The 22781-nt window shown below is 31.3% G+C and overlaps 3 protein-coding genes across 4 annotated transcripts in view; 2 read left to right on the top strand and 1 right to left on the bottom strand.

Annotated features, from left to right (window-relative positions):
- Positions 1-209: 209 nt before the first annotated feature.
- LOC132922252 (BLOC-3 complex member HPS4) lies at positions 210-4697 on the top strand. Its single transcript, XM_060985665.1, has 13 exons — positions 210-352; positions 413-676; positions 1184-1418; positions 1562-1777; positions 1841-1935; positions 1991-2060; positions 2190-2348; positions 2421-2668; positions 2729-2937; positions 3010-3075; positions 3131-3375; positions 3431-3672; positions 3732-4697. Exons 2-13 carry the CDS (start codon positions 669-671, stop codon positions 3898-3900), a joined length of 1962 nt encoding a protein of 653 aa, XP_060841648.1. The 5' UTR covers positions 210-352; positions 413-668; the 3' UTR covers positions 3901-4697.
- Positions 4698-7116: 2419 nt separating this feature from the next.
- LOC132922253 (mitochondrial Rho GTPase) lies at positions 7117-11325 on the top strand. Its single transcript, XM_060985666.1, has 14 exons — positions 7117-7285; positions 7391-7612; positions 7674-7885; positions 7963-8013; positions 8075-8176; positions 8244-8285; positions 8348-8516; positions 9420-9540; positions 9601-9790; positions 9859-9991; positions 10059-10192; positions 10252-10458; positions 10526-10719; positions 10814-11325. The coding sequence occupies exons 2-14, from the start codon at positions 7408-7410 to the stop codon at positions 10968-10970; spliced, it is 1917 nt and encodes a 638-aa protein (XP_060841649.1). The 5' UTR covers positions 7117-7285; positions 7391-7407; the 3' UTR covers positions 10971-11325.
- A 912-nt stretch (positions 11326-12237) lies between these two features.
- LOC132922250 (putative uncharacterized protein DDB_G0282133) overlaps positions 12238-22781 on the bottom strand; it is a 65400-nt gene continuing 54856 nt past the window's right edge. For both annotated transcript variants that reach the window (XM_060985663.1, XM_060985664.1), the window contains exons 9-12: positions 17051-22756; positions 14873-16904; positions 14302-14661; positions 12238-13831 (exon numbers count right to left, since the gene is read on the bottom strand). In XM_060985663.1, the coding sequence (XP_060841646.1) occupies positions 13729-13831; positions 14302-14661; positions 14873-16904; positions 17051-22756 (8201 nt within the window). In that variant the 3' untranslated portion in view covers positions 12238-13728. The remainder of the gene's footprint in view (positions 13832-14301; positions 14662-14872; positions 16905-17050; positions 22757-22781) is intronic.

Below are 22781 nucleotides of genomic sequence, written 5' to 3'. Positions count from 1 at the left end.
TTAAATTTATAATGCTATAATGTTCATCTTCATTCCACGATTAAAGAATACATATCATATATATTCTAATTCAGTCATACGACATTAAGTAAAATCAGCCCTTATATTGTAGGCCGATTTATGTCTTAGATCGTGGTGGTATATATATATATGATCTAAGGTGGTGGTATTATAGTATTATTATCAAGTTTAATCTTATTTTTGTTCTTATCTCAAAACAGTGGTCACTGGTCTGTGATATTTCCAATATCTGATATTGTCATTTTTAAATTTTATTATTATAGAGGATAATATTGTATATATAATATAATAATGTTGTTTTCCTACGCAAATGCAGCTATCCAACTAATCAGTATTCATTAAATCATTACTTCCCCCTCTACCACTGTTCCTGATTCATCTTTGTTTTTAGGTGATTAACGTGGGAATGGCTCTCAGCTTCTTTCGACGTCTGTGGCGTCACAGGTTACGTAACGTTGATTAATATATTTTAACAAATCCGTAAAATTTGGTTGATGCTGTTGCTACAGCAGGCACTCGTGATCATGGTGTCCGGCGACCTGAGTACCACTGATGTTGGGCTTGTGGACTACATCCCTCCGTTTACTTTCGTGGTGTAGTGTCTTACCAATTTATTTACCTGCAATAATTGTTTAGAACCTGGTACCATGTCGAGGTAAGCTAATATTGAACCCCTCATGATAAAAATATCGTTTATAATATAGAAGCATGGAACCACCTGTAAAGCAATCACCAAGTCCAGTTAATCTACTTACCAATTGTCCATAAACGGCAAAAATGTTTAATCTATAAATATATTACCTATCAAGCTCAGATTTTGATGAAATACTTATAATCGTATTTTATTCCATAATTGATAAATAAAGGCTCAGGAGCAAATCATAGAATAAAATATGTTGTTAAAATGTATACATGAATAATAGTAGAATTTTAAAAATTTGATTACTGTATAATTTTCTTAATATTGTGTTGTTATTATAGGTTGTATATACTATTAATTTTCAAATAAAATACCTTAGGTCCTAACCCTTACTGCACATAGCATATAGATTTTGTTAAATTTGAAATTTAATGTTATGCATAGGAAAAATTTCAAATAGTACTTTACCCATGAGTTTTTAATTTTTGGTTGTAATTGTTTTTGTTTGATTATGTATTTTAGAGAACTTTTAATTGTATTTGTTTACGACCCACGATTCTGTACTACTGAAGCTGATGATCCACAAAATTCTATATTATACTTTCATCCTCCATGGGTAAGCTCTTCACAAAAGCTTGCTTTAAGTGGCCAACTAATGGGGATTGTTAAGTTTTCTTCTTCAGTTTTTTCAACTCCTTCAGTATTAGCATTACGTTCTGGGAAATTTGCTATTCGACACTTTGGTTCGTCAACATTGGTAATTAATGAATATTTATTAAACTATAAATATTTGATGTTTACATATATTATTTTTACAATAGATATTTAAGTATAATTACTTATGAAAATGTTTATAATTATTTATAAAGTCATTTACTATATTATTTATATCTATTGCAGTGTGTTGGAACAGATAGAAATATTCCAGATAGTATTTTGCAAAATCGAGCTGACACTTTATATAATATTTTAGTCACATATCACTATAATATCATTGAAATCTCAGACCATAAAATTCTCTGTGAACAGTTAAATACTGTAATTTCATCATATCTTTCACTTCTGCTAGTTTCTTCAAACGTGTTTAGTACCACTGCAGTACTTAAATTTCCGAAGGTAAAATCTATAATAGTAATATTTTGGTTTTAATGTCTATATTAACTATATTATGTTTTTTAGAGTGGTGGAAATATTCTTTTGGAAGCAATGCAAATACTTGAAAGTATGCAAGAAAAAAACAAAGTTTTAGGTGGAATGTTATTACATCAAAACAAGTATTTGATTTATCATTTAAAATTTTAATTTATCTAATTCTATTTTGTTTTCTAGAATTGTTGTTACTCAATTTGGATTTGAACTAACTAAATTAATCCAATTGACAAATCCTTTCATTAATAAGGCAAGGCACTTAAATCTAAAATATTTAACTTTTATTTTGTCATAAAATTATTTTTAATACATTTTTATTAGTCATTTTTACTATAAGTCATTACTTAAAAATTATCTCAAATTGATTGATTTATTATAGATACCAGCTGAAAATGTAAAAGGAAGTTTTCATTTACCATTAGGCACTCAACTCTTGTACATTTTTATGGATAGAGAACAAGTATTACAAATAAGAAAAACGGCTACCTCACTGAAACAATCTGTGAAAAAAGCATCAAAATGGCGGCAAAAAAATAAGGTTGGTAGTTATATCATATAATTTTGCATATTAATGATTGCAATTTAAAAAATCTCTTACTGGCTGATTCAGATGGCTGATAAATTGCAAGACTGTCCAAAAAATAACAAAAATCCAGAAAATAAAAATATATTCACAGTTGAAGAAGAAGATACCCCAGATAGTAATAGTGGATCAATCTGTAGCATGCCAGATATTGTGAAGGAATCTATTATCAAAGCAGAAAAAAGATTAGAAAAATCTGGTGCTGAAAAATGTTGTTCTTCTCTAGAATCATCTCTGAACGAAATGCCAAATTTCTCAAAACTTGTTACTTTAAGGTATAACATTTAGTTTTCATTTTGTTATGCTGTTTATGAAATCAAAATTTTTTGTTCCAGGAAAGACACAACGAGGTATCAGAGTCTTAGGATATTGCCTAAAACAACAAATGATGACAATTTGAAAAATAATGATAAATATAGAACATTATGTGACCCATATTTCCCATTATTGCGTGATGATGACTATGCTGTTTCAAAAGCACTGTATGACAAACAACTATCTCAACATTATACTGATCTTGATATTAAAGCACAGACTGAAAAAGGTTTAATTTTTTTTTTGTTTTCTGTATATATTATGTACAAAATATTAAATATATTATTATTCATTGTTTTAGAAAAAATATTAAAATCAAATAAACCAGTTCGACCAACTTCCATTCCATTAAATTTACAAGCTCTTGGTAAATTTTAAATTTTATCATTTATAACCTAAATACACATAATTATATAATTTAGATAGAAAACCTGCTCTTAAAGAAGACATAATGACACCTTTGATGGCCAAACTTAGCATGGCAGAATCATATAACTTTACCACACCTACAGAGAGTATTTGTAGAACTCCTACAAGTTTTCAACTGCAAACTAATTATGCCAGCCATCAAAAACTATTGTTATTTGTTGCTGGTTTTCAAAATACTTCAATAATGGTATTATTAGAAAAAGAAGCAGAAAATGATGCTGAACTTATTCATCTATTAGTAAGTATTAATATTTATAATGGTTGCAATTAGAAGTAATCTATTTTTTTCTTAGTGGAATTTAAGTTTCAATAATCTTGGAGACTTAGAACACTCTATAAACAACACAATCACAAATGTCCCAGATGCATATAATTTACAAGGTACTGATGAAACTTATGGCTACATGGTAATGGACACGACTAATGCTGGTATGATTGACAAGCATGGTAATTGGTTAGGTTCACAAACAATTTTAGCCACTTCTATACACGATACTTTCCAAAAAAAACCATCATTTCTCGATATAATCATCAGGTAAACCATTAAACATACATAACATTTTTCGTCGACACTAAATAAATGAAATGTTACAGGAATGACGATAATATTGTATATGGAAACAAATGTGGCAGCCGAGAATTATTTTATCAACAAAGCGGCAATATTGTTAGTGGTCTACCAACACCATCAGATATAATGGGTGTTGTATCTACAACTGCAAAACGAAGACTTCAAAGAGACCATGGTATTATTATTCTGTAAAGTTTAACATAACACACTGAACTATTTATACAGTATTATGGTAAAATATTTAATGTGTTTTTAGTGTGAGTTAATATTAAGCAAGTTTTTAGAATTTTTATTTATTTATATCTATACTAAAATTAAAAATGTTACTTATTCAGTTAATACTCAACATTATGTTAACTATTAAACATTAAATGTTCAAAATGAACTTAATTAAATATATACATGAAATACCCATAGATACAGTTTGTAAACTTTAAATAATAATTTAATTTAAGAAATACACATATGAGTGCATTATAATTTATATTGAAGTATAATTTGAAAATAAAGTCTATCATGTACAATTGTACATTCATGAATGTGACTAATTGAATTGGTGAACAATATATTTTGAATATTGTTAGAGATAATTTTTTTTGGAGTTGATACTTTTTTGTTTCCTCATAGGTTAATTCATTTTATGGCATATAAAACATACAAATTATAGAGTGATAAATTTTAGTTGTAGTATAACGGTCTTAACTGAATGTTTGTTTTTATATTCTACAATAAAAATTAAACCATTTGAATAATAAACAATTATGTATAATACATTACATGTAATTAGGTATACAAATAATTCAAGAGTTTACCATATTTAATGAATATTATTCATTGTAAAAAAACAAATATTATTAAGTCCTTATCTATTATTAAAAACATGCATGTATATATTTTTTAAATTAAAAAAAAAAATTATGTTTTTACAAAATAAAATATTTAAAAAAATGTAATGTATATTGTTAATATACTTATATTGTTTTATTACATTAATGTGTTTTTTTTGTTATTCTTCCTTAATCTTTCCTTAAAAAGAAAAAAAACAATCCTAATGGCTTTATTTACCGAGAAAGAATGTTTGATTAGATATAATGATTAATGAGTAGGAAACAGATAAAAAGATCACATTTGTTTCATCACTGGTTACAAGGTACATAAATTGTGTATCAAAAAAATTGTGCACTTGGCCCTAATTTTATTAAATCAGGCCCTGCAGTTATTGACGTATAAATATTTAACTATTTTTTCGAATCGTAGACCTTTAAAAAATAAAAGGTCTATGTTTGGTACACTTTATAATATTATTAATATTATGGTTTATGTATAATAATACCATTGATTGAGAGGACGTCTCACCCGCATGTGTTGTGTCCGTCTTACACACGTACGACATAGTAAATTTTCGTTCACCAGTTTCAATAGTGTTCTTTTAGTGTTAATATTAGAGTGAATTGACCTATTATCAAACTTTTAGGTAAGAAAATTATCTGTGTTGTCTCGTTGGCTTTTTACAATATTTTAATTTTTAGGTGAGTTTCCCGTACCAGTGTACCACTCCACTCTGCGCATCTAAACTTTAAATAGGTACCTATTTATAACTCATAAACTACTCGCCCTAAATTCGATTTTTATGTATCAAAATATTCAGAAAATTATTCTGCTTTGGAATATGAAATTAAAACTATGTTGTCATTCAAAAAACCAAAAATTTAAATAAATATAAGGATAAAAAATATTTAAAAATATAATTTTTTAATAAAAACGTAGTATTTTTAACAACATGAAACTATGTAAAAAAATGTTTTCAAAAACATGAATACTTTTTGAAATAATAAGTGTTTTATGATAAAAGAATCATCCTGTATTAAAATTGTAAATCAATTTTTCTTTCTCTTATAGTTATTAGCAATTTATTTGCACATCGCTCTTGTTGTGATATTCCGTTCAGTTGATAGTCAATCATAATTAGTTTTAAACTTTTAAAGTTATTTGTATTTTCGAAAAGAAATAGAAAGATATTAAATTAGTTTGTTGTAAGTTTTATTGGTTTTGTGTAATTGAAATTAATAATTACGGATAAATAATAAATATATAACAAATATAACATAATGAAATGCATCGTCTATTTCTGGCGAATCCGCGAATCAGTGAAAAAAAGACCAGGGCATGCAACAACAAAATATATTAAATATGGGTTTATTTAATTATTTCGCTGGATAATAAGCCGCAATATGTTGTTTGCTTTTGAGTTCTATCTTAAGAAAGTATGAAACCTTCAAAGTTAATTTTACAACTGGAAACAAATCAGCCACTTTTAGTAAAAAGCTTACCTACTAAATTTTTTGATTGTAAATCGCTGTTTTCAAAAAGATTAACACACTTGTATTCTTAAATCAAATCAAAATAACCCCGTAACACTCGAAGCATCTGATTTAATACCACTTTAGGTAGCTATAAGGAGTCAAAGCTCCATAGACTTCAGACATGGCGTCAGAAAATGGCCAAGATAAACTGGAGTACTGGACGGGTTATATAATTATGTTCGAGGTTCGCCGCTACCGCCGCAGTATTATCATCTGTTGAATTGATTGTCGGTATCGTTATTAGATTTTGAACGGAGTGATGAATGTATTGATTTTACAATGATGTGTGGTTTTTTGTGAACCCTCCCCCCTGTATTCGTGCCTGTAGCTACCTATTGTATGTCTCAACTCAATGTTGTAGCCATTATTGTGATTGTAGGTTGTACCAAATAGCGAAATAGGTATCCTAGCTTATAGTTATATTTGTATAATATAATATAGGAACAAATTATAGACCATAAATTAACGTTGATATTAATTCAGAAAACTTTGTTATAGTGTTTTCTACGAATATATAATATAGGCCATAATTAATACAAGTCCAATAACAAGTCAAAAAAAAATAAAATAAAATAAAATTTGCTAATTAAAAATGTGCAACATTAAGTTATTTTTTTCTTGGATTTTTTTTATCATGGTTTTTCTTAGTTTTTTCTCAGATATAACCTAATTTGATGAAACTATAGTGCATGTTTAATAGGTAATTCTTTAGTCCCATAATAAGTCTCGAGTCCAAGACTTGGAAGAACAGTGCCACAGTGGTATAATTTCGTGGTATAAAAACTAAAAATTACTTAACCTTTATTAAACAACGAATATTTTTATAATTTTACTTGAGTAATGAGCAAAAAATATAATAATATAAAATATTATAGATAATTTTAAATTTACCTATTCAATTTTAGCTCGATGCCCCCCGCGCTACAGTGTTTTTAGATAAAGCGGTCACCCAAAAGACGAATTAGTAGCATTTTTATTGGTCATACTGTCTTTCTGAAAAGTTTAATCAGTTTTCCGTTATCAGTACGTTATACTGATTAGTGATAACTGTTTTCGATCATTGAATGACCGAAACTGGTAAATAGTATAGAAAAATTAGAAACAAGGGTTCAAAATATCTTTTTTATGGTTCAAGCTGTTTATTATTGTCTTGTATGTTTAATTATTGAAAGAACACCTTCATCGTACGAGAATAAAATGTTCTAAATATTCGAGTAAGCTAATTATTAAAAATAACTTATGATTGTTAATACCACTGATTAACAATTGAATGAATTAACTCATTATTTAATCTTTGTAAATACATAACGTTTTGGCAGTCCATGTTCAATAAAACATGTCTTCCGAAATGGGACCAAAACAAGCCGGGCGATCGGTACGTATTTTATTAGTTGGTGACAGAGACGTTGGTAAGACATCTATCATATTGTCTCTGGTAAATGAAGAATTTTTGGACGAAGTGCCTGGAAGGGCAGAAACAATAACGATTCCTGCTGAAGTTACCCCTGAATTGGTGCCTACAGATATTATTGATTACCATGGTAGGTGTTCATTTCACTTACAAGTTTCACTATAAATAACATATTGGGCATATAATCTTAGAGAACGAACAGGATAATGAAGAATTATGTGAACAGATACGCCATGCAGATGTGATTTGCTTGGTATTTTCAGTGGTTGATGATTCTAGCCGACAAAACATTAAAGATAAATGGATGCCATTATTGAGGGACTGCCAACTAAACAGTGATATATTTCACCCTGTTATATTGGTTGGAAATAAAAGCGATCTCATCAATAGTATTTCAATGCATGTAAGTTTGTATTACTTTATTATTTATATTAACTATTATAGAATGATAATTTATTAATTAATAATTTTTTTTTAAAGCTCGTTGAAGATGTTTTATATGAATATCCTGAAATTGAAACCTATGTTCAAGTAAATATCTTTAATAAAATATTTTTAATTGATTTAAATTAATTCTTTATGTGAATTTTAGTGTTCAGCAAAAATGTTGATGAATATTAGTGAAATGTTCTGTTACGCCCAAACAGCAATTCTACATCCCACAGCTCCATTATATTCTGTCGAGGATAAAATTGTATGTTATACACAATTAATTTGTTAATTAAGTAAAAATTTATTAATATATATAATTAATGTTTCAGCTTACTGAAAAATGTAAAAGAGCTCTATGTCGTATATTTAAAGTAAATCAGAAATATTATTATATATTTTTTGAATATTTGTTATTTAAAGTAATGTGTTATAGATTTGTGACACAGATAATGATGGACTGCTTAATGATGAAGAATTAAACAATTTCCAGCGTCATTGTTTTGATTCCCATTTGCCTTTACAACAATTAAATGGCATCAAAACTATTATCAATATGAACTGTGAACGTGGAATTTCACCATCAAACTGTGTTACTCTTGAAGGTATTTGTTAAATTTAATAAGCAGGGTTTGGGCTTTATGCATTTCCTTAAGTTGCATATTAAAAATCTGATTCGATGCAAATTTGTTTCATAGTACATACAATTTAAATACTAAAATTTATGTTGTATATTTTTGCAAATTTGTCCAGATTTTGCATATTTAAAGATTTTTAGCATACCTATTAATGCATATTATATTAGTAAACCATTAACTTAAAGAATTTTAAAATAAAGAGCAACCACACATCGTCGCATCATCTATATTTAAAATTATATTATACTAATAATTGATTATAATTTATCAACCTAGTAAAAAGGTTTATTTCTATATAATAAAAATGTGTTTGTTGTATACACAGTTTTTGATAAAAATAAACCTTTTACCGAGCCGATAAATTGCATTCAATTATCGGTATAATATAATTCAAAATATAAACGGGCGACTCTTTATTTTAAAACTGTGTGTACGACAATTGATTGAAGGATTGTGAATAATTGAAAAATGTTAAGATCTACAAACCAAAAATAAAAAATTATACCTAAATTTGTTTAATTTTTTTTAAAAAATAATAAGACATTTTTTAGTTTATTCCTATATAAATACATGTTTTTTTAAAAAAATAACTACATATTGACATATTGTATTGCATAATATTGCATACTTAGGCTTTTTTTAGTGCGTATGTATGCACATATTCCATTATTTTTTAGTGCATTAAATTTTGAGCCCGGGTTATTAGAATTAGATAAAAGTATAATAATATATTAGTTGAAGTATTTTATTTGAGTATAAACTAAATTAAAAAATTAAAATATATAATGAGATCTCGTTAGGTTATTATCTAAATGAATAATATTAATACTCTAAAGTATTCTAATAAACAATGTTATTAAAATAATATAGGGTTTCTGTTCCTGCACATGTTATTTATACTAAAAGGAAAAGCACAAACAACATGGACTGTAATTAGAAAATTTGGATACAATGACAATTTAAATTTTTCATACAGCTATCTTCATCCTAAGTATGTCACACATTTTAAAGCCTATTATATAATTATGTTAATACCATTTTTATTTTGTAGTTTAAAAGTAGATAAATATTGTACCATCGAGTTATCTCACAAAGGTGAACACTTTTTGTCACGTTTATTTGAGACACATGACAAAGATAAAGATGACTGCTTAAGCCCAGTTGAGTTGAAATCACTATTTTCCATGTGCACAGAAGACCCACAACTTTTAAGGAAATGCATATACAATACAAATCATAAGGTAATACATTTTTTTTAAATTTATTTATTACAATTTTTATTGAATTAATTTATATATAATACCATTAGGGATGGATAACATCGCAAGGATGGCTGTCTTTTTGGTCTTACTGTACTCTAATTGAAGCCGATACTACATTAGCATATCTAGCAATGCTAGGGTATAACATGAAACCAGAAAACCAACTTTCAGGAATTCAAGGTGAGATAAAAAAAAAAAAAAAAAAAAAAAAAGAAGAAGCAAAATTAATAAATTCTTTTATTTACAGTTACTAGGAGTAAGAAAATTGATTTACAGAAGAAACAGTCTCAGAGATCAGTATATATTTGTCACGTGATCGGGAGCAAGGGGAGTGGAAAGTCAACAATATGTAAACGACACGTCAAAACTGCAAAAATTGATGTAAATAGAAATATTATGTTTGATGTAGACATATAAGATTTTTTTTAAAAATATTTTAGAATCACTTGGATGATGCTGAGGAGTCAAGTATAACATCAGTTAATCGTGTTCAAGTGTATGGCCAAGACAAATATTTGGTTCTGAAAGAAATCAAGCCAATTAGTGAAAATCATTTAACTAAAAAAGACATTAAATGTGATGTAGTATGTTTAGTATTTGATTCTTCTCAAAGTTGTTCATTTGAATACAGTGCACATGTTTATTTAGTAAGTATAATCTTAGCTTAAATAATAAATTTGCTTGCATAATTAAATTATAATTTTTTATTTTCAGAAATATTATCAAAGCAGAAACATCCCAGTTTTGATTGTTGCAAATGATAAAGGTAGACCCTTAATGAAACAAGACTACATATTACAACCAGATCAATTTTGCAAACAGAATAGATTATCAGCACCGTACATGTTCATAAATTCAAATGAAGGAAAAAAATTATACTCAAATTTAGCCACGATGGCTTCCCTTCCGTACGTATTCTTATAACTAAACATTTGAATTAAAATTTTTAAATAGATTTGGAAGGCCAATAAATAAAGAAGTCTTATTTTTTATTATTTTTAGACATAAATACAGTCCAAATCAGTCTAGTCTTATACCAAGTTTACGAGAATCGATTTTATTCATTTGGAAAACGGGCATTGGTGTAGCCATGATAGCTTTGTGTGGCGTTTTGGTTGGTAAATGTCTAGTGAAATCAAAAAAAGATCTGCTGAGTTAAAGCCCGTAAAATAGTACAATAATATTGTTGTTTTTAGATTTATTTTATTTCAAACATCAATATTTTAAATTTTCTTCTATTTTTTTTTAAATTATCGATTTACTATTACATAATTCATAGTGTTATATTTATATTAGTTGTATTTATCATTAAAATCAAGTACCAATTAATATTTATATATTATAAATTTGGGTATTATCAGGTATCAATGTTTTGACAATATAAATATGTAAAAGTTTACATTTCCATGTGTAGTAATGTTAACCTATAATTATGATTACCTTTTACATGCTTAAATGTTTTATCAATTAGATTTTGATTGTTTTTAAATAGAATGATTATAATATTATATTAATATCTTTGTTTTGTTTTGTGTTTAGAATTATGGTACCTCATGTCCTCATCCAACCTACCTACTCATTAATAGCTTTTTTTTTTTATTAAGTAATGATTCAGAATTGTATTCTGTGCGTAAATATAATTTTTAATTAAGTATATGTCTTACTAATTTATTACTTAGCATGATTAATGATTATTTGTTGAGAATGATACAAAATATTATTTTAGTAAAAATATAGCAATATTAACCATATAACTGCATCGTTACGATACTTATAGGTTGTTTTTCAAATTATATAAGAAATAAAATTAGTCTTTTAGTACTACTGGACAAGTATTTTAGTCAATTTTATGTTGTATTCTAATTACTGAATTAACCTTATCTGATAAGGTTAATCACTCCCTTTTGCAATTATGTATACAAACCATGGAATAGATGATCTATTCTATGTACAAATTACATAGTAACTTTTAATGTAACAATTAAAAAATATTTTTTAACATTGTCATGAAATACTTGGATGGTTTAAAATGAATACTTTTTTATACGCGGTGAGTAAATTTAATTTCTGCACATATAATAGACAATAGTAAAATATTCGAAAATTATTTGACGTAAATATTATGTTGTTTGTCCAAGGCATGATTAATTTAAATTGGGTTTAAGTGCATTATACAATTCTGGGTTTAAGTCCATATATCTAAATAGTTTGAGTACTCATTAAAAAATGCCCACTATTTATTTTTAAATAACCTTCAAAAGTCAATATGTTCATTGAATAGGTAACACAGTAACAGTAAATACTAAAATCAAAAATATAATTTGAGAGTAATTTAAAACCGTATTTAGATACCTATTTAAATGAAATCAGAAATCTATAGATAAATACTCTCAGCCAAGCATAATTGAGACACAATAATATAAGAATGATGTTTGTAAGTAAAAATTATATTAAGATTTTCACAGAAATATCAGATGCAACGTTCAGTTGTACAGTATTATTTAAACAAAGTACAAGGCATTAAAAATATATTTTTGTAAAAAAGAAAATAATACATTTTGTAGGTAATATTAATATTATTAACTTGTATCACAAAAACGTCAGTAAAAAAATTATTCACAATAAAACACACAAATATGCTATGTATAAAAGTACAATATTAAATTTAAACAGTAGTTAATAATAATTTAAAAAAAAAATTCCATAATATGATCTAAACATATATTTGTTCACGTCATAATACATAGGTACTTATAGTTTATTGGCAAAACATTATTTGAAATGCATTCGTTTATATTAAGTAGACAATTTTTTTGGCCTAATTATAATATTAATTGTTAATCATAAACTTATCTTATAAGTAATAATGTATATCTAAACTTATGAACAATATATAATATTTACATGTTATCCGTGCAGCATGTTTATCTGTGTGTTCGAGAGGCAGAAGACGTTTCGAAAATAAAATTCCTTCGTATTCAGTACACAAACACGCGTTCTTGGACTTAAAGTTTTTCAAAATTATTTATCGATTTTTCTAATAGTTTTGCAATGCATGTACACAATATAGCTAAGTAGATAAATTGACTTCTGCCTGTTAAACTACTCAGATAAAAATCTGACGTTATAATAATAATAATAATAAAACATTTTTTTTTGCATTTCATCTTGGAAACCATGAGCACTGGATCGGGCTTGGTTAAAACGAAATATAATATAATTGGGTGGATAATTTCGTACCTAATTCTTAAAAAATTACAAGTGAATGGCAGCGATGTGATGCGTATATACGATATACAATTACTTTTAGAAAAAATTCGGAATTAATTGTATTTGGACGGTTAGATTTTTCAATACAAAAAAGAGTATAAAAGTTTTATAAAATCGTAATTTTTTTGTAGCAATGTGGCGTGTATTGCTTACTGTTATGGCATTAAGCCTACAACTATACTATTTATATTACATATTATACTTAATTATGTTTTCTAAATTTCTAATCGTATAGTTAAATTTAATTTCATTCAGTTGTATAAAATCGCTTGGAAAAAAATTGATGTAAACAATCAACGTTCTTTCTAAAAGTGTCTTACTACAATAAATAACTAACCTATTTTTTTTAATAAACTAAAAGTAATAAATATAAAATACTCATTAGAACCAGTCTCCAATGTTTTCACGATGGCATACCATGTTTGTCTTTTGTTTTTTCGTCGTAATAGTGATGGTATTTATGTATTGAGCAACGCAATGCCGCGAAAGTGGACATTTCGTGCGGTGTGGTTGATAATGAGAAAAAAAGTAAAAAAGGTAAAATATAAAAAAAAATTGACGGTCGTCTACTTTTGGTTCTCGTTGCTCGTGTTGTCGTTAACTGTGGTATTTGGCACTTAGTCGTTGAACGTTTTTTTTCTTATTATTCACCTTCTCTTTTGTTCGACTGCTTCGGCCATCATTTTTCTGAGCAAAGGCTCTGGACTGCAAGGCTTAGGATCGCATTTCATTTTGCCGTCGGCACCGCATCTAAAAAATTGAAACAATAGTTAGTATATTCATTTAAACCTCAAAGAAATAGTCTACTTTTGTTTTAATTTTAAGTTTTTTTGACAACTACATAAATATTAATTATAAAATTATAATTTATAGATAATAACCATTCTTAATTATTTTATGATTTAATATTGCATAATACATAGATCCAAATATATACTTTTTTTTTAATACTTGTTTGTAAAAACTTACAAAGTCAAAGAAAGATTGATGGTTGATAATTATTTTTTCAGAACTAGTAGAAATAGCATATCATGTTTAATATTTTTGAATATGTACTTTTATTTAGGCCAATTAGAAAACAAGTGTCAACCATAAAGGGTAAATCAGCGCATAGTCGTGTTATAATATGATTTAGAAAAAAAATCTAATAGTCTGTAGCACACGCCGAGACCGAAAAAAATAAAAAGGCTGACGCGTTTGTGTTAGGTAGATATACTCACATGCACTCGAGACAAGGACCAGAAGCAATTCCTACGTCTTCGCCCACGCGGTAAGCGTGTCCGTGGATAAGACATCCGGTACGTCTGGCCGCGCCTCGGTAGGCGTTGGCGAAAAAATGTGGTGGTACCATGGTTGTGGTTGAAGTGGTGGTCGTGGTAACGTTGACAGACGTGGCCTGGGCCACCGGACACTCGTAACGCGGACAACAGAAACCTTGTATGTTCTCCTGGTAGCACCCGAATATGGGCGGTGGGCAGCTCTGTTGTAGACAAATTATATCGCCTCGGAAACAGAAACAGAAATCGCATGGGTCATCTCTGGGCACTTGCTGAGCAGAAACATATACTTTTCCACCGTATCTGTTTTAATTATTTAAAAAAACACCATGAGTCTTTAAATATATTAAATATAACATAAGTCACAACTTAAAGAAAATTATGAATTTCACGCGCGGTAAAACGTTCAAATCGTAAAACAATAAGAATAATTATTATATTATTCTTGGAAAGGCGATTCGTGATTATCACCATACCCCATATTGAATTATTAAACAACATTGTCATCACTCACCTGCATGTGCCTGGCCCGTAAACTGCTTCATTTTCATCGTCGTACTCGTCTGGGAAACCTTGATCTGGTTGTAAAGGCGCTTCAGAGGTGGAGTCTTGGTGGAATGGTTTTTGTGTCCACGTCGATTGTGGGATTGGTGTGTACGAAGGTTTGTGGGAGTAAGTGGCGAGTGGAGCGTTTGTAGAAGGGTTGAACGCAGGCGTCTCTGTGTCAAGTGGTATGTGCACAGCATCAGCGGTTTCCGGTCGGGGATGTTCATTTTCGTGGTTGTTGTCGTCTCCTCCTTGGAAAGGCGGACGGAACGACGAACTGTTCTGTTCACCAAACCTCTTGTCACTGTCGTCTGGAGTACTGACCACTGGTCGGCCAGTTACCACCGTTTGTGTGACTACTTCCGCTGGTACATCCGAATTCGTTATGATTGGGCTATTCACGTTATCTGGTTTCTCTTCCGCGGCCGGATTGACTACTACCGCTGTATCATCTACAGGCACCTCATGTTGTTCGGATAACGGTGCGCTGATCTCAGGCGTTTTGTTGTCGTCGACTACTACAGTTACTTCTGATGCTGGTGATTCGGCGTTTGGTTCGCCGGCGTTCTGCACTTGAGTCAGGATCGGATTGCTAGGGGTTTCTGGTCCATTGTTGTTCGCTAAGTCCTGTTCACCGGAATTAGGCATGCTTTGCGTTGTTGGAGATTCCACTGGACTTTTACTATCGTCGACTGTCGCTTCAACTTCAGGACTGTTTGATGGTAAATCGGTAGATACTCCTTGTTCTACGGAATTTACTTCAAATTGTGGTGAAATATTTGGAATTTGGGTTACTCCCGCCAATCCGTCAGCGGCGTTTTCGGACGGTTGGGAAATGTTTGCTTCCGTCGTGGCCGAAGGACTTTCTGATGAGATTTCATTTATCACATCTGTTTTTTGTGATTCTGGAGTACTGTTTATACTGCTCACTGTGGTCTGAGATTCGTTATTGTTGTATTGTTCTGATGGAAAATCTTCGGGCGGGGTTGTTTGATAATCGTTTTCGAATAATCCAATTTCTTCATTTGAGGTTTCAGTAGGTTTTGATGAAGTTTCTAATGAGTTCTTAACTGAGTCCTTGACCAAGTATATTGATGAAATAATGTCGTCGATACTTGATGGTCTCAAGCCATCGACATTATTTCCGGAAACCATAGGTTTTTCGTCGGCTATAACCGTGGGCGTTTGAGTTCCTACTTCTAATGGATTAATTTCACTCGCAGGTAAATCCGTTACTATATCAATGGGATTTGTGTTGGAATCTTCATTGACGGGTGGATTATTGGTCTCTTCGCTTGCTTTGTTATCACTATCAACTTGTTGTTGATTTACAATAGAATCGTCGTTGGGCTTGTATGTAGTGATGGATATTGAGACGTCTGGTTCGGAGTTTTGTTCTGGTCGGTTTTGATCACTAGTGGGAAGTACACTTGTTACTGCAGGTTCATAGCTTTCTGGCACTTGAGTTGATGGAGCTAGATAATCTTGAGATTCGTTGACCGTGTTGTATAATACATTTTGTTCTTCGTTATTATTTAGCGTTTCTGGTTTATTTGTTATTGATTGATCATCAGTTACGTAAGAAGTTGTTGTAGAATCAGCTTCAGTGTTTTCGATTGGTTTTGGATTTTCAAATGGTTGATCAATTTTAGTTGGTTTATTATTTTCCGTATGTTGATCATTTTCAATTGGTTGGGATTCATCATCTGTAGTTACATGATCTTCTATTGGTCTGTTAGGAGTTTCAGTATGTGCTGGAACTTCAGTCACACCGATACTATCTTCAGAATTTATATTTGAGCTCAAATCAAATTGAGATGGTGTTACAGTGTTGTATTCTTGAGAAATTTGAGGGCTGTTGGTGCTTGAAATTTCTTCATCTGTTTGAGGTTTTTCGTCATTTACTTCACTAGGCTTATCTTCTAATACCACTGTGGATATTAACTGAGGAGAACCAAGTTGATTATGACTATCAAATAACATTCCTTCTATGCCTCCTTCTGTAAAATAAATATTATAAGATATATATTACATATAATTTACATTGTATAACTTAAATTTGCACTCGAAATGTTCTAATACATAAAAACATTCTTATAAAAAAATATTTATATTCAAATTCAATTAATTTTATATAATAACTTACCACACATATATGTTGGACAACACCACGATTCATTTCCTGGGTGTAAAGGTATACAATTTCTATGTTGAGGTGGTGCAGGTGGGCAGTTTACAGAAGTACACGTTACTATGCTGTTTAAACACTCGCATTTTTCATGACACGGGTTAGATTTTGGTACTTCCGCTTTGTGTGCATAAGTCACAAAATCAATCAAACAGCTTCCTTCCCCGGGTACTCCTGGTTGTGCGTTTTCATACATTTCTGTTACAACGTCAGTATTTTTGTTCTCATTTAATGTGGCTACTTCACTAACAGAATCTACTGGTTCATTCAATTCCGGAGCATTCGATGATTCACTATAAACTGATGTTGTTATATCTATAACGTAATCGGGCGTTTTCGATACCAGTGGTTTGTCAGCATTTTGTGGACTTTCGGACGGTTTTCCATCAACAATGGGAAAAGCGTTTAATATTTGCATAGCATTTGGTGACTGAGTTGTATATAATTCAGATTCAGCATTAGAATCTTGATTTATGTCATTAGGGCTTTCTGGTTCGTTTGGTGTATTGGTACTCGCCTCCACATCATTGATAATATTCACATTCGGAGATTCTTGGATAGGGCTATTTGTTGAGCTATCATCCTCGCTGTACTGAGTTGATGCTTCATTAGAGCTTAGTTGTGGTACAACATTTTCAGGTCGATCATTGTTTACGTTCGTTTCAACAGTATTAGTTGGATTTACAGGTGAATTTACTTCGTTTTTAACCATTTGATTTCCAGGTGCATTTGTAGATGGTAAATCAGCATAGCTATTTGTTGTCACTACATTGTCAGCATTATTATCTATATTTCCTGAAATCGCTTGAATAGTTGCACTTTCAACTGAAACGTCTTGGTTTGGTTTTTCATCGGATACTTGTGAATTGAAGTCAGTTTCTATTTTATCTGATGAAGGTGTTACATTGTCAACGTTATTAAGAGATAATCCAGTGCTTGTAACCAAATTGTTTTTTTCATCTGATGAAGTATCTGGGTAAACTGACGTCTGATCCACAATCTCGTTAACATTCTCGTCTTGCGATTGTTCTTGAGGAGTGATGCTTTCATATTCATTGTTTTGTTCCGGTGCTTCACCATTATTACTATGCAATACAGGTGATTCTGTTGGTTTCGAAACGTCCTCAGAATTTTGTACTTCAACTGTTGCAGTTGGTACATCATTTCCAGAAGATTGTTCAAGTGAACCGTTTGCGGACACGTCGTTTTGTGTTTTTGTTTCGTCTTGTGTAGTTATTTCACTAGGATTAATAACTTGAGGATGTACCGCAGGAATATTGTTTTCAACTATTTGCTGTTGTGGTAAAGAAGTAGTAACATCATTTGTGTGTTCGTCAACAGACAACGGATATTTATTTGTCAATTCTTCAGGAGTTTCAGTTTGATGAGTGATTTGTTGGTCTACCGAATCAGCATTAGGAGCGCTTTCGTCCTCTTCGCCCGAATGCACGTCAATTGGTTGATTTGCTTGAGATGGAGAGTCGTCTATTAATACACCATGATTTATTACTTCTGTGTTAACATCATGGTTTATTTCAGTCGTTGGTGTAAGCACTGGTTCCAAATTCACCGGATTATTTGATCCTAACCTGTTGTCGTTATGTTCAGCAATGGCAGGTAATTGTTCTTGAGAAGTAACTGGACTATCCGTCACATCAGCACTATTATCTTTGTTATTAATAGGCTTTATGTTTAATGAACTTTCAATATTACCAGCATTTGGTTGTGGTACCACATTTAGACTTTCTGTAACTACATCTGTGTGATTTTCTGATAATATATTGGGCGCATCAGTGTTTTCAAGTAAAGAACCTTTGTCATCATTTGATGGTTTAGAATTTACAGTCATATCACTGGTATTGTTTTCATTAATTATTGAAACCGATTCATCACCTTTAACTTGGTTATCTGAGAACAGTGGTGGTGAAGTTGGTGACACAACAAATATATTATTTTCTTCGTTTGGTTGTTCTGTTGATGCATCGTTTTCTGAAACTACTGGTTGTATAGGATTATTTTCAGTTACTTTATTTTCAGATTGTGGACTATCTTGATTATTTTGTATTGCCGGTGTTTTATCAGAATCTGGTTGGTTTCCAGTTCCATAAGTACTCACCACTACTGGTTTATTTTGTTCAGTGGGTTCATTTTGCACATTGGGAATTTCAGTTACAGACACATTTTCTGATTGAGGACTATCCTGGTTATTTTGTTCAACTGGTGTTTTGTCAGATTCAGGTTGGTTTACAGTTCCTGATGCGTTGTCCACTAATGGTTTATTTTGTTCAGTAGGTTCGTTTTGTACATTGGGTATTTCAGTTACCGACACATTTTCTGACTGAGGATTATCCTGATTATTTTGTTCAACTGGTGTTTTGTCAGATTCAGGTTGGTTTCCAGTTCCCGATGCGTTGTCAACTATTGGTTTATTTTGTTCCGTGGGTTCGTTTTGTTCATTGGGAATCTCAGTTACTGACACATTTTCTGATTGAGGACTATCCTGATTATTTTGTTCAACTGGTGTTTTGTTAGATTCAGGTTGGTTTCCAGTTCCTGATGCGTTGTCCACTATTGGTTTATTTTGTTCAGTAGGTTCATTTAGTACATTGGGAATTGTAGTTACTGGCACATTTTCTGACTGAGGATTATCCTGATTATTTTGTTCAACTTGTGTCGTGTCAGATTCCGGTTGGTTTTCAGTTTCCGAAGTGCCGTCTACTACTGGTTCGTTTTGTACATTGGGTATTTCAGTTACAGACACATTTTCTGACTGAGGACTATCCTGGTTATTTTGTTCAACTGGTGTTTTGTCAGATTCAGGTTGGTTTCCAGTTCCCGATGCGTTATCAACTATTGGTTTATTTTGTTCTGTAGGTTCGTTTTGTACATTGGGAATTTCAGTTACAAAAACATTTTCTGATTGAGGACTAACCTGATTACTTTGTTCTGCTGGTGTCTTATCAGATTCTGGTCGATTATCAGTTACGGAGATTCCACTAACTATTGGATTATTTTGTTCAGTAGGTTCGTTTTGTACATTGGGTATTTCAGTTACTGGCACATTTTCTGATTGAGGATTATCCTGATTATTTTGTTCAACTGGTGTATTGTCAGATTCTGGCTGGTTTCCAGTTTCCAAACTACTGTGAACTACTGGTTTATTTTGTTCAGTGGGTTCATTTTGTACATTAGGAATTTCAGTTACTGGCAAATTTTCTGATTGAGGATTATCCTGATTATTTTGTTCAACTGGTGTTTTGTCAGATTCAGGTTGGTTTCCAGTTCCTGATGCGTTGTCAACTACTGGTTTATTTTGTTCCGTGGGTTCGTTTTGTACATTGGGTATTTCAGTTACAGAAACATTTTCTGATTGAGGACTAACCTGATTACTTTGTTCTGCTGGTGTCTTATCAGATTCTGGTCGATTATCAGTTACGGAGATTCCACTAACTATTGGATTATTTTGTTCAGTAGGTTCGTTTTGTACATTGGGTATTTCAGTTACTGGCACATTTTCTGATTGAGGACTATCTTGATTATTTTGTTTCACCGGTGTATTGTCAGATTCAGGTTGGTTACCAGTTTCCGATGCGTTGTCAACTATTGGTTCATTTTGTACATTGGGAATTTCAGTTGTGGCTACATTTTCTGGCTGAGGACTATCTTGATTATTTTGTTTCACTGGTGTATTGTCAGATTCAGGTTGGTTACCAGTTTCCGATGCGTTGTCAACTATTGGTTCATTTTGTACATTGGGAATTTCAGTTGTGGCTACATTTTCTGATTGAGGACTATCCTGATTACTTTGTTCAGTGGGTTCGTTTTGTGAATTAGGAATTTCAGTCACAGGCACATTTTCTGATTGAGGATTATCCTGATTATTTTGTTCAACTGGTGTTTTGTCAGATTCAGGTTGGTTTCCAGTTCCTGATGCGTTGTCAACTATTGGTTTATTTTGTTCCGTGGGTTCGTTTTGTTCATTGGGAATCTCAGTTACTGACACATTTTCTGATTGAGGACTATCCTGATTATTTTGTTCAACTGGTGTTTTGTCAGATTCAGGTTGGTTTCCAGTTCCTGATGCGTTGTCCACTATTGGTTTATTTTGTTCAGTAGGTTCATTTAGTACATTGGGAATTGTAGTTACTGGCACATTTTCTGACTGAGGATTATCCTGATTGCTTTGTTCAACTTGTGTCGTGTCAGATTCCGGTTGGTTTTCAGTTTCCGAAGTGCCGTCTACTACTGGTTCGTTTTGTACATTGGGTATTTCAGTTACAGACACATTTTCTGACTGAGGACTATCCTGGTTATTTTGTTCAACTGGTGTTTTGTCAGATTCAGGTTGGTTTCCAGTTCCCGATGCGTTATCAACTATTGGTTTATTTTGTTCAGTAGGTTCGTTTTGTACATTGGGTATTTCAGTTACCAATACATTTTCTGACTGAGGATTATCCTGATTATTTTGTTCAACTGGTGTTTTGTCAGATTCCGGTTGGTTTCCAGTTCCCGATGCGTTGTCAACTATTGGTTTATTTTGTTCCGTGGGTTCGTTTTGTTCATTGGGAATTTCAGTTACCGACACATTTTCTGATGGAGGACTATCCTGGTTATTTTGTTCAACTGGTGTTTTGTCAGATTCAGGTTGGTTTCCAGTTCCCGATGCGTTGTCAACTATTGGTTTATTTTGTTCAGTAGGTTCATTTAGTACATTGGGAATTGTAGTTACTGGCGCATTTTCTGATTGAGGATTATCCTGATTATTTTGTTCAACTTGTGGCGTGTCAGATTCCGGTTGGTTTTCAGTTTCCGAAGTGCCGTCTACTATTGGTTCATTTTGTACATTGGGAATTTCAGTTGCGGATACATTTTCTGGCTGAGGACTATCTTGATTATTTTGTTCTACTGGTGTCTGAATAGATTCAGGCTGGTTTTCAGTTTCCGAAGTGCTGTCAACTACTGGTTTATTTTGTTCAGTTGGTTCATTTTCTACTTTAGGAATATCAGTTATTGGTTGATTTTCAGTAGTAATATCGTCTTGTGGATTATCTTGGAAATTAGAAGCCTGTGTGCTACCTTCTACAATATTGTCTGTCGATGACACTGGTGAATTTGACGTTAGATCGCCGTTAATTGGATCTTTATCTGGAATTTCGTTACTATTGTTTTCTTCGTCCACTTTTACGTTATCGCCTTCATTAGGAATCGTTTGAGTAGAAGAACTAATAGCATTTTCATTTGTTGAAGGATCAGATGCCGGTAATTGCGTTGGTTGCACTTCGTCGACTAATGTTGCTTCATTAGGTTTGTTTGTACTGTCATAATTAGCTTGTCCAGATTCTGTACCAATGTTTTCCTGGTCTGTTAAGTTCGGTAGGGTACTTGAAATTCCCTCCTTATTTGCTTCGTTGTAGTTGTTTGTACTATCGTTTTCTGGTAAAATATTTGTTTCTCCTGCTGTATTATGATTGTTTGGAGGAATTGTCATGGCATGATCAGACTCAACTTCATTTCCTTCGTCATGTTCGCTCGTAGGTTGGGTTTCTCCTAGTTTATTGTATATATCTTCATTTATCGGGAATTTTTCTGCTTCGTTTTCGTCCGAATCACTTAGCAATACTGGTTGTAGCGTAGTTATATCATACGAATTGTTCGTTTCGTTCGCTGTAAAATAATAATAAAAAGCTTC

The sequence above is a fragment of the Rhopalosiphum padi genome, chromosome 2, assembly GCF_020882245.1.
Source record: "Rhopalosiphum padi isolate XX-2018 chromosome 2, ASM2088224v1, whole genome shotgun sequence".
In the NCBI taxonomy this organism is placed as follows: domain Eukaryota; kingdom Metazoa; phylum Arthropoda; class Insecta; order Hemiptera; family Aphididae; genus Rhopalosiphum; species Rhopalosiphum padi.
This window is presented reverse-complemented; position numbering and strand designations above follow the sequence as displayed.

Bases quoted from the DNA above. Each gene is read 5' to 3' on its own strand.
- LOC132922252 (XM_060985665.1), top strand. The intron at 1,419-1,561 runs GTAATTAATGAA...TATCTATTGCAG, and splicing joins ACTTTGGTTCGTCAACATTG to TGTGTTGGAACAGATAGAAA. The intron at 3,376-3,430 runs GTAAGTATTAAT...TTTTTTTCTTAG, and splicing joins CTGAACTTATTCATCTATTA to TGGAATTTAAGTTTCAATAA.
- LOC132922253 (XM_060985666.1), top strand. From the start codon at position 7,408: ATGTCTTCCGAAATGGGACCAAAACAAGCCGGGCGATCGGTACGTATT. The intron at 10,193-10,251 runs GTAAATAGAAAT...AAAATATTTTAG, and splicing joins TCAAAACTGCAAAAATTGAT to AATCACTTGGATGATGCTGA. The intron at 10,459-10,525 runs GTAAGTATAATC...TTTTATTTTCAG, and splicing joins ACAGTGCACATGTTTATTTA to AAATATTATCAAAGCAGAAA.